Here is a 12,354-nt window from a genome sequence, read left to right on the forward strand (position 1 = left end):
CAATTAAAACAAGAACCTAAAACCAGCTAGAATTTGGCATTGAAAAAATCAGAAAGTGCACATACACAGCAACCTCTCTCTTATAACATTTAACAGGTTTAGCACTGTATTGAAATTAATGGAGCTTACCAATGGATCCATTAGTCCCCTCCATTTGATAGGAATGGTCCATTTATTCTAATTAAGCATCTCTGTCAAAATTCCAGTTCTGCTCAAACAAGATGAAATTCCTCCATGGAGAGAAAGTGAGCTAAGGCCCAGATTTGATAGGTATGCTCCACTGACTATAAAGGAACTGGGTTTTATAACTAAATTTGTCCACAGAGCAGATGCTCGTGTCTCCAACCTCCCACTGCAACACAGTTTTGAGGATGTCCTTCCTTAAATAACTCCAGATTTTACCAACTTCCTCCTTTGTTTATTTTATAATTTGAAATATAATCACTGACACTCCTAGACTTCAGCCTGTATAAATTGGAATAATACAACAGCAATCACATTAAAACAGATACATAAGGAGCATAACCTAGAACATTCCTTACTCTTGTTGCCTGAATATATAGAAAAGAAAGGTCTCTCAACTTTCACTGCCAGAAAGCTTATGAATTGTCTTCCCCCAGCTGCACAATTTCACATCTCCAGCAGTGCATATCCTTGTCTGTCTTTCATTTCTACTTTATAAGATGCAGATAGCCACTTGCTTGCTCTGGACAAGCTCTGAACCAGCTGTAGCCAAGAAATGCTCAATCAAATTAGCACAAGGCTGAACATAAAATCCTATATTTCAACTCTCAGTAGAGTTTACCAGGCTGTGCACAAGACTGGACTGATGTAATTCATGGAGCTGGCTTGCATGAGTGTTTCAGACCACAACCTGGAGGCCTATGACGCCTTCTAAGTAATTATACAGAAAATTCTGAGTGGTCTGATTTCATCAGGAAAAACTGTTTCTGTCATTTATTCTACCCAAAAAAAGGAAGTAATGACTCTGTCCTTGCTGATGCTATATCCTCTCACTGCCTTTAATGGCCCAGCTTCTAGCCCTCTTCTCGAGTCTATTAGCCAATAAAATATATAGTCAGAACATATTTTTCAGTGATGTGTTATAAAAAAAGAACATTGGTTTATTGAAAATTAATGCCCAAAAAATTAAAATATGCACAAGCTTTTACATTTTAAGAAAAGATAAAGCTAGAAAAAAAGAAGTGGGGGATATTGCGTTATTTACATCCATACTCTAACAAATCAGACTGGCATATTTTGGCATGACTTATGAGGAAGTTCTCATGCACGTACCTATTCCAATCAAAGATCAATATGTGCTGATTTACCACATTGATAAAATTACTTGGATTGATTTTTAAAAAAAAAAATATAAGTATACTTTTCTCAAATATATAAGCTCTAGAAATATACTGATGGGATTCCTTGCTCCTACTAGTGTTTTTATTGCACATTAGTATATCTTCTGCTGCTTCTAGAGATGTGTTATCTCATAACTGGGTGGATTCTGTATCATGGAGAAATCAGAAAAACAGCATGTTTGGGTATTGGGTATTAGGTATAGCTATTCAGTTATATGCTTTTTTACATTGTAAAGATACATGAAGAAGAAACATGAACATATGAAGAAGATATAAAGAACTTCCAGAGCATTAAGCAAAAACTGCAAAAATTACATGGGATTTATTTCAGAAATTATAGCATAAGAAGCAAGCATTTCCTAACAATACGGTCCATGCACATCTAAATATATTTGGTTTTACCTCTGGATAGAGAGGAAAATTATTTGACTTCAGTGGCTTCAGTCAAAGCTTTTATGATCTTACTTCACCATTAACAAAAAGTCTGTGGTATATTTTAGCAGATATGACTGCATCCAAAACATTGCCCAGCAATGGAGGCCTGCCTAACCTTGTTTATTGGATCCCATGAAGAGCACAACTAGTGAAGGCAAGTAATCCAGTACCTGAGCATGTAATCTGATTTACACTGGAGCTAAGCAATGAATGCCCTAATTGTCTGTGAGAAGCCTATTGCATTCCTACTGCATCACGACAGGCAAGGAAAACAAGCAAAGTCTCCTTTATGCTCTCCCATTCTCAGATGATTTAAGTGCAGGATGTTGTGATGATGTAGCTTTCAGAGCTAAATTTTTGCTTGGAAAATTAACAAGTCCTAAACTGAAAGGCAGATTTTAGGACACATATGGCAGAGTAGGAAAGACAAGTGTGAGGAGAGGGAGTGAAATTTTGCAAGAGAACCTATTAACCTCTAAAGAATTAACATGGAGGATGTATGTGTTGTCTGGAAGATACAATGTGTCAGAATAGAGATTTTGCTTGTGTGTTTATATTTTTTTAATAATTAAGGAGGGTAAAGAGGGGAAAGAGGATCAAAAGAAGACTCCAGGAGGAGAGAAAGAGAGACAAAGATAGGGATAAAGAGAAGATGGTAATCTGTCCTGGGCCCACAGCCATCAAACCAGGTGGCAGAAATTTGTTTCTTGATGACAGGAGGACAAGCCAGCCAAGGGAAGCCCTCTCCTTTCCTCAGCAAGAGGTCAGAATAGAGAGCTGACATAGGAAATCAGATCTATCACTGCTGGGAGTTTTATCGAGAGCTCGCTACCCCACTACACTGTGGGAAATGCTGTTCCCTCATGTGCTAAACTTGCACTTCACAGCTCCCTTCCCTTCTCTCCCCAAACAGCAGAAGCTGCTTTCAGTGAGGGAAGCAATGGGAAACACCTGCTAGTGGGACAATTGCCAGGACACTGAACACTCACCCTTTGCAAAGAAGCAGGAACGAGCTCATAGAGTAAAAGTGCACGAGGCTTGGCTGTTTTGCATGGACACATGAATGGTGTGGATGGAGAATTTAAGCATGTTAAGGCCCTGCACAAATCTCAAGTTCTTCCAGTTCTCCATGGACAAGGTCTGTCCTGTACAGAAACCAGCCAAGCCCCAAACCCACTTTAGCCCCATTTGATTAGGAAGGAGATGATATGTCACTGTGCAACCCGTCAAAAAATTATTCCCTAAGGAAAACACACTTAGTATGATGCTCACAGGAGACTCACAAGCACATTCCCGTTTTGGGAGGGAAAAATAGTAACCCCTTGTTTCTCAGTCTCAGAAAAGCTTTTCTTAGGCTTCTAGAAGAGAGAGGAAGCTAGTCAAAATCTTAATCCAAAATCAAGAAACATTTATCATTGAAAAAGCTGGATGAAGCACAAGACCCCAGATACTTTCCCAGATCTAAAAGGCTCCTGTTAATGCCTCAGATGTTACACATTTATGTACTACTTATCTGATGAGCATCTTGTCTCAAGCTACTGTCCCTTGACACATTAGCATCCCCCCCATGTTTTACAAGCCTGCTTCTTCCAGTTCATCAGCCCAGTGGCTCTATTTCATTCTTGGGTTGGGAGTCTTATTAACAAACCCATTTCACCTGCTGAGACATGACAACCCTCATTCACAATTCAAGTTCACTGCTGTAATGTTTCAAGGTTTTGCACAGAGACTCGCAGGCTCAACAGACAGATATTAGATTATCCTTCATAGTTAAAACATTCAAGTAGAATATGCACATAGAATTAAAGGTGCTTAAGGTAGCTATGAGACTTATACACAGCTCTCAGCTAGACAATGCACTTAATTGTGACAAAATTTGTCTGGATATAACACAGAAAGGTGAGGCACCTCCTCAATTGTCTAAATGAATGAAAATCTAATACCTTTTTTAAGGATAATTAAACAAAGTAAAGGAGAATCAAACCTATTCTGCAATATCGGGCTTAATCATTTCATCTGGCCTTATACTACCTATAGCTGAATGTGAGAGGTAACACAGATGTTTTAGGTCACCAGCCTCATCACAGACCATTTGCACTTCTTGAAAAGTGTAATAAGGCTATTTTTTTCCTGGTTTGCACTGAATCACAGAGTTGTCCTGACAGCTTGAGCCTGTTGCATTATGCTGTTACTGTAGCCACAAGTTTTATCAGTTACTCCCACCTCTGATATACCCCTCAGCACTTGTATGTTAGTTGTAGACACAGATGAATAGTTTAAATCAAGAAATGTAGTTCTACAAAGGCACAGAAAGCTTGCTATGCACTTGTTGCATGCCTTTCCCAAATACACCAGATGGATTCTTTTCCTGAATGCTTCTCTCCCATGCGTCCCCATCCCCAGTTTGATGCCACAGTTCTCCTTTCAGAGTGGGATGCCTATACAAAAATAACTCCCTGAGAACACAGAGTGAAAAGTACCAAAGCAAAGCAGCTCCTCTTAGACACTGAGGTGTGGCAGGAACCCCTCGTGGAGATACCCCTGCGAGATCCTGGTACTTTCTACGGACAACATTGCCTGTATCAGCATTTCGCTCTGCCTCCTGTGAGGCCCAGCAGAGGACCCAGGGGAATGAAGGACAAGCACGGACCTCTTTGGGCACTGCTGCTTTCCCCTGCCCCGAGGAACATGCTCTTTTCACCTTCCGCATCTCCCTAGTCACCTGTGCCCCTGCTGAGCAGCCGACTTGGTCAGGCCTTGGGTCACATATCCTGCCTTTGTGAGGGAATTATCTCCCAGATCAAGACTCTCAATGTTTTTCCTGTTTGTAAACTTCCCTGGGAACTGGGAAAATAGCTGAGATTAAAAGCACCACATTAATTATTCCTTCAGTCTGGCATACTTTGGATATGATTTAAAGGTCTTGGTTTCATTTTACATATATAAGCCACATCTGGGCTATTTGCTGGTATAGATCTACCTCAAGGAACTGGCTGGCAAGGAACTCAGCACATCAATCTTACCTTGTATACAAGTCAGGCACCCAAAATGAACACAAAACTTGCCAGTTAAATAGGACATTCCTCTGTTTTGCATATTTTCAGAGTTACTTGAATATACTTGAACCTCAACATACACACCGAGTTTATACAATTCCCCTTCTGTCTTTTAGTGTGCAGAGGAGAAGAGAATGGGACCTTATTCTAAAGTTAAATATTGAAGGACAGATGCTTTCCTCATTTATCTAGAGGGTTTATGCCAAAAATCCTTGAGTTTGAGCTTGGTACATTGCTGCCCAAATTAAAATGGAAAGGCTCTTTCCAGTACTCTGCTCTTTAAGAGGTCTCAAGACCTCTTGAGAGGTCTTCCAAATCCTATTTATCTTCCTGCACAGTGCTGGTGTAGGAAGTTCCACACAAATCAATCAGTTGTAAAAATATCATGCATTTCCATGCAGTTAACATAAACAAGGCAGTGCAGATTCCCTAACTGAATTTGTCAAGTGCTCTGAACCATTTTTAGAGAGACATTCTGATGTATTTTAGCACTCCAGCACCCAGGGTGACTCTATCAAAAATTATAAAGACTCTAGCTATACCAAATTTGTTACTCTATGTAAATGCAGACACTAGTTAATTAAGTCACCTTTGACGATTTTATTGCCCTTCTAATCATTCTTGAGCTTATTCAAAACTTTGAGTGGAGCAAGTTCACTGTTGAAAATGAGGCTCACACAGACATATGCAAATTAATTACTTAAAATCAACATGTAGCAATTCTCAAAGGCTGTTCCATTAATTTTTCAGGAATACTTAGGTGCTAAAAGTCCAAGACAGTATTTATGAACTTCAGAAGTTCAGGAATTTTGTACCAAAATTGGTGTTTTGTCCTCGTAATTTCTCTGTTAAAAGGTTTTGGTTATCCAGTGAGAGAACAGAAGCAATGTGACCATATGCCAGGGGTAAATTACAAATAGCAATTGCAGCATTCAGTTTGTGAACCACATCTCCTATAACAGTTCTTCACTCAAACCATTTGGAGAATACTTATGCATGATTAATACATGCAGAGATCTCAGGGATGATTCACTTCTGACATGTGAATAAAGAAACAAGACTAAATTAATCTTGTTCTAGATTCACTTAATGGAATTAAACCCCGCCAAAGTACTTCAGTTTGATTTATAAAGCTTTTAGAGTATCATGTTTTGGGAGACAGTTACCTGAGATATTACCCTTTTCCTCCTTACAGTGCCACAGAGGAGGTAGATACTGCATGGCTTCCTGGAACAGACTGACACTACAGCTCTTAATTTTTAGTAAAGGAATTTTCATGGACAAGTCCAGTAAAGGAGCATGAGTTTCCCCGGATGGTCTGGTAGAGTTTGATGCCTGTTTATTTAACCAAATTCTTATGTCAGAATAGAGAGCAAGAATTGAAATTTGTTTCTTCTGGAGTATTTTTTCCATTTTTTTAATCTGTGGAAGTCTTTCAAAATTATATATGTGAATCCTGTCACTGGGAAAGTCAACTCAATACCCTTGATAAACTAATATATAATTAAATGAATGCACAAATACTGCAGACTGACAATGACAAAAACTTATATTTGGGCATCCTTAGCAATGCAGCAGGCTCATGTCTCAATTGCAATAGAAGTTGACAACAGATGCAACTACTGTGTAGACCACTGAATCTGCACAAATATTCTTCTCGCTGAAGTTACACTAGTCTTTCATGCTATTCACAATAAACAAATTTCTTATCTGACCCGCAATCATGGGATTCTTACAGTAGTAAATATTATACTTGGCACACATTTGTGGGATGATGACTTGAAGTATTTTATTTATAGTTGGCAGCATTCCCTATGGCTGTATATTATTCTAAGACATTTGTGACCTGTACCTTTGAACAGCCTACTGAGGTAAAACAAAATAAAAAGAGAAAGGTCAATGGAAAACATCACTTTTCTAATGCTTTCTGAAAGAGAAGACGAAGTATCAAAATGGCTGAGATGCCAGATGAAAATTAATTTAGAGAGTTTGTGTTACTTCACCCTGAAATAACACTTCAAGCCTTACAAAAGCACACCCAGATGAAAGATGTCTTCATATGTCTATCTTAAGGTCAATACCTCTGGGAACAAATTATAAGAAATTTTGCCAAGAGCTTATCCCACTACAAACCATCTGAAATAACCTATAAATAAAATATCTGTGAAGGGATTCACAGATACAGAGAAAAGATTGCTATATGGGTGAAAAAAACAGTAATGGAAAAGCAGCTGTTTCTTCCAGCCAGAATTGAATCAGAAACCTGGAGCTTCCCCATATTCTGGTGACCTCTGATGAAAACCACCTGCAGACATAAATGCAGGCTGGTTCTAAGATGAACTGTGTTCAAGGTGATAGGTCACCTCAGAGCCCTGTCCACAGATCCCTGCCAGCCTCATCCCACCGGGACCAGAGGGAGAGGTGCCTCGGATGCCCTGCAGTCTTGCCAGGGGTGTGTGATGGGCCCTGGCTGGGCACCCCTGTCCTGCCACCCTGGGGGAGCCCCTGGTACTTCAAGAACTGGAAACAGCTGGGCAGGTGGGTCAGGATCAACCTCTGAATGTGCCTGGCACTATCACTCTCCTGCACATGGAAAGTTGGTCACCCAAATCCAGACAAGACCATGCATTTTAAGCACCTCAGAAAAGAGCAGCAAATGTTTCATCAGTTCTCCATAAGACAGTGAAGTGTTATATTTGTGTCACTAATCATAAAAGCCATTTATAGCTATTTAAGACTGCACTGATGCAATTAAAATTTTAGAAATAATATTTTCTCTCTACTCAGCCAGTGCATGCAGGTATGGGAGGTTGCTCCTCAACACTTTCCTTATTGTCCCTAATAGTTTTCCAGCCCCCTGAATTTAGGACATTTACAAGTTTTCATACCATTAAACCACTAGGTATTACTTAGTCTGTGGCAATAAACTATAAGGCACCTTCATTAAATGCTGAAATACAGCAATTCATTTAGCCAAGTTTTGGCAATACCTTCTAAGTCTTCTTTAAGGCTTCATCCATTTAAAAGCAATTAATTAATACAGAGCTATTAGAAAAATTGTGAAACCATTGTAGAAATAGCAAATTCTCTTCTTGTGCCAATGGGAGAATCTCTAGTGAAGTCAGTGGATGTGGCCCTTATTACACAGCAAATGTGATTTCTAAACAATATGTTTTCGTGCACTAATAAAATATCTCTGAAATCAGTTTGAGAGTGAGGATGTCAGTACTAATCTAGTAGAAAAAAAAAACTCACGAATGTCATGCCATGTGACTAAACACAAATAACTCACATTTTTAGAGACTCAGGTTCACTTTTAGCTTTTTTTTTTTTTTTTTTTTTTTTACTTACTGCTTTGTATGTTCTCTTTTGTCCAGCATGTTTTCTGATTTGCTCTCCATTGGGCCCAGTTTCAACATGCATGGAATAGATAATGTCAAAGAAATCTTCTACGACGGCCACCCGCCGTAAAGACAGCTTCTCATCTACACCTACTCCATCCTGAAAAGGAAAAAAAAAACAAAAGAGAACAGAAAAAGTAAGGGAGACAGGATGAATAGATAAATCATGATAATCATGAGACACATTATCCTTTTTTAGAAGGGTATTAAAGACTCATTAGTATCTGAAGATCACCCACCCTGCAAATAACAAACACAGTATTGTAGGAAAGCTGCGTGATCAGAAGGATCACATAGATCCTTGCAAGCAACCCATTTTGCCAAATCAGGGCATTTGGCCTCTTGATAGGAAGTGGCCTTCCACTACATGATTTAAAAAAAAAAAAATAAAAAAAAATAAAATAAAAAAATAAAAAGTGTCTGTGCTTCTTTCTCCAAATGCACAAACATGATTCAAAGGCAGAAGCAGTCCCAAACACACAGTGCAAAAATGCATTACAGGGTTGTTAGTAAGGATGCAACAGCTGTTTTATTCTCTCATTCCCTTCCCAGTAAATCTGTGCCTAGCATTTCATAAAGGTGTTTAATAAAAGTTTTTAATTCAAAGAGCTGACTGTAATTAGGAATATGAAGGAAGTTGTTGTAAACTATTTGCCCCTGCGAAAATTGTTGAAGACATATTATGTGAAGACATACAAGATGAAGAAAAGAAAGGGATGGTTTAAATACTTTCTACTTTTGCACACAGATGTCTCGTTGGAAGAAGTGGAAAAGTGAGAACCTAGCAGCTGATTTTCAAAAGTGATAGTGTCATGCTAGCTAAAGACTTTTGAAAATAAAGAGTCCCCAGCATCTCTGAAATAAACCAGTGCAGTGCAGCTCAGCTCCTGTCTTTCTAATAGAACCATTCACATTAGGTTTTCTTAGTTTTACAGCTGCCTGTGGACTCAGTTCTAATGAAGGAGCAGGAACTGGGACTCTTGTTTTTCCACAATAGATATCTATCAAGCAGGCTGCAGTTTGTAATGCAACACCAGTATATGAAGAATAAAATAAGAATGGCCAATTCACTTATACTCCAACACTGTATTCGAATTTAGATCTTTGGAGGCAGCAGTATAACCCAACATTCATTGTGTATTTTAAGCAATAACTGTGTTCCAAACTGAATATATGTTATAATATCATTACTGCTTGCTTAATTCATGCCACAACAAAACTGGTTTTATGGGCACTTCTATAACAAAACACATGCAATTACAGCTGCAGCAACCAAATAAAGACAAAGATGAGAAATTAAAAGTTAATAATTATGTATGACTCCCACTTGCTGTCCCCCTGATGATAACTTCTTGCTAACCCACTCCACTAAGTTTGCTGTATGTGGACAAACATGATTCATTTTTCTCACTCCCCCTATTTTTATTCCAGCCCACTTCAATTTTTCATATATTTCAAAGAAAGAACCCAAATAATCCCAATGGCTCCAAGAACCCCCCAGGGTGACATAGAGGAGCTATGACACGTTCCTAGTAGCAATGGAGAAAATGTAAAAGCCTTTAGAGCGTGACCTTCAATATGTGCATTATTACAAGTGATAGTGGGCTAGGAGGTGCTGATACATTACCAGCCAGACAGGTTACACCCTGTCCTGCTGTAGTATGCCCAACCTTCTTCACAGAGTTCCCTGCCCAAAGCTTCATGGTCTCTTCTATTGTGTTCTTTAACACCAGGAGACAGCTGGACCTGGGCAGAACTCCAGCACATGTGCAATGAGAGAACTGCCACAGTTCTGATGGAAAGGACAGTGTTGAGGATTCATGGTGGAAGAACACAAGGAATTTCCAGGGCAATCTCTAGCCCAGGTTAAAGCCTCAGATCTGCTGGGAACAGTTGCTCTGAGAAAGGTGCAAAGCTCCTAGCCCATGATCACTCACTGACCACCAGCTCAAAAACCTTCTGGTATTGTGACAGGTTTTCATTTAAGCATCATTAAGAATTTGCTTGGTACTATCCACCATCATTGCCTATTATTTTTTAAAAAGTGCTTTAGAGATAGGCCCAACATCAAATTCAGATCTTTGCAGCTTTAATCTTTAGGGGAATTCACATGTAAGCCCTGTAGGGGGGCCCATCTTCAATCATTATTTTCTCACCACCCAAACAGCACAGTGGGATCCCCGATGATTTCAAACACTCTTATTATGACGACAGTGTTATCTCACACTGCTCTCTGAATACTCAGAAGTTTATAGTGTTGATTAACTGACAAAGATTTAATCTGTTTATTACTAATGAGTTTTGTTTTATGAAATTTCTTACAAGGGAGCTCTCTTTTTTAATTAAGAAGAAATGCATTACAACAATATTAATTTAAAACCTGAGATGCCACCTCAGCAGAGCTGACACATGCAAACATTATGAATACATTTAAAGAAGAAACTCAGAAATTTAACCCAGAAATTTTGCTGGTTTTGGTGGCCATAGAGTGGAGTGCTCTCTCTCTAATAGTCCTCATACCTCTCTCCCCAGACATGGACACCCAAAGGTTGGCAGGTATGATCTTGGGGTGCTCCTGAAAGGGTATTTCTCCATGTTGCAGACTAAATCAATACGCATTGATAGAACTTCTAAAAATACACAGTAGTAAAGTCTGCACAAATTGTCATGACTCCTAATTGAAGTGCTAGAAAATTAATAGAAACTTCCCAAACGTTTTCAGTCAAAAAGGATAGGAAAAAATGGTTTAAACAGAGTAGAAACTGTTTCAGGGGAACACAGCGCTACAATTTAACACCTACATCTAGCTTCCTCTACATGTAACTATCTAGTAGAGCCTGGACATGACTAAGTTAGCTTCATCCTGCTTGTTGCTGTCTAAGGTAGACTTTGATAAGGTAGACTTTGATTCAGAACACTGCAGTGCTGCAGAAGGTGCCAAGGTGCTGTGAGTGAAGTGTTCAGTTCACCCAGCAACACACAATGCTGGGCAGAGCTGTAAGCCTTAACTGCAGCAATACACAAGCTGAGTAATTTGAATAAAGTAGCTACTTACTGACACTTTTGATATTCCATACTGACACCCCAATAGGTAAAAAAGCTGGGCAAATGATAAAACCTCAAATCTCCATTTTAACCATGGAGTCTCTGAAGTGGATGCAGTTGTATCAGGCTTTCCTGCCATATGCCATTACACTACACTTTTATCCTGAAATTGTTATTTTATAAAGGCATTAACAAAGAAGCTCTGCTTTATAAGCTGGCTTTGGGTAAAAATTTTCACAGTGCCTAAGGGGACAGGTTTTTAGCCTCAACTAAAGCTAAAAAAAAACCTGAATGAGAGAATGCATAGTAATGCTATTCCCATGACTGAAAGCCTATGAAATGTCCACAAGGGACAGGACAAGTAATAGGCTTAAACCACAGCATGAGAGATTTACATCAGACATTTGGAAAAACTTACTATTGATGTGGATAGTCCAGTACAGTAATAGTTTGCCTGGGGAGGCTGTGGGATGTATGTCACAGGAGGATTTTGAGACCGGGTTAGGCAAATACCTGTCAGGAATAGTGTGAGCAAATCCTGTCTTGGATAGACTAGATATTAATTGAGTTTCTTCTTGATAGCTCTAGGAAGCTTAAATACCAGTTTCAAAGTGACTTGGGCAGTAACAACTCTGGCATAGAAAGGGGGATATTTATAAATCACTGAAGTATTTTTAGGACTTTTATTCAGCACGGAAAGAGTCCAAGCCTCACTTTCAAAAATTACTTAGGAATGGAAGCCTGACTGAATGCTTTACTTCAAGCATTGGACTTTCAAATCTCTCAGGTCATTTCATCGCTCTTCTTTCAGCCCTCACTGAGGTGTGCCATGCCCTGTCCTAAACCAATTGTCTCAGATGCCTCTTTGGCCAGCAGTGTGACAAACACAGACAAACTACATTCATCCTTATAGCTGCTGGAGTGGTTTCAATCTCTGTCATTTTACCCTTTGCATTACAGTTTTTACTGTTTACTCTTGGATTTATCTATATCCAAAGATTTTCCTATGTTCTTAGGATACAAATAAAGAAATGTTTCCTTTCATTTTCAGAA

General features: G+C 39.1%; 1 protein-coding gene across 1 annotated transcript in view; it reads right to left on the reverse strand.

Annotated features, from left to right (window-relative positions):
* NOL4 (nucleolar protein 4) overlaps positions 1 to 12,354 on the reverse strand; it is a 190,078-nt gene that overhangs the window by 146,526 nt on the left and 31,198 nt on the right. The window contains exon 2 of the mRNA XM_066330532.1: positions 8,207 to 8,356. Coding sequence (XP_066186629.1) covers positions 8,207 to 8,356 — 150 coding nt within the window. The remainder of the gene's footprint in view (positions 1 to 8,206; positions 8,357 to 12,354) is intronic.

This window comes from Sylvia atricapilla, chromosome 1 (assembly GCF_009819655.1).
Source record: "Sylvia atricapilla isolate bSylAtr1 chromosome 1, bSylAtr1.pri, whole genome shotgun sequence".
NCBI lineage: Eukaryota > Metazoa > Chordata > Aves > Passeriformes > Sylviidae > Sylvia > Sylvia atricapilla.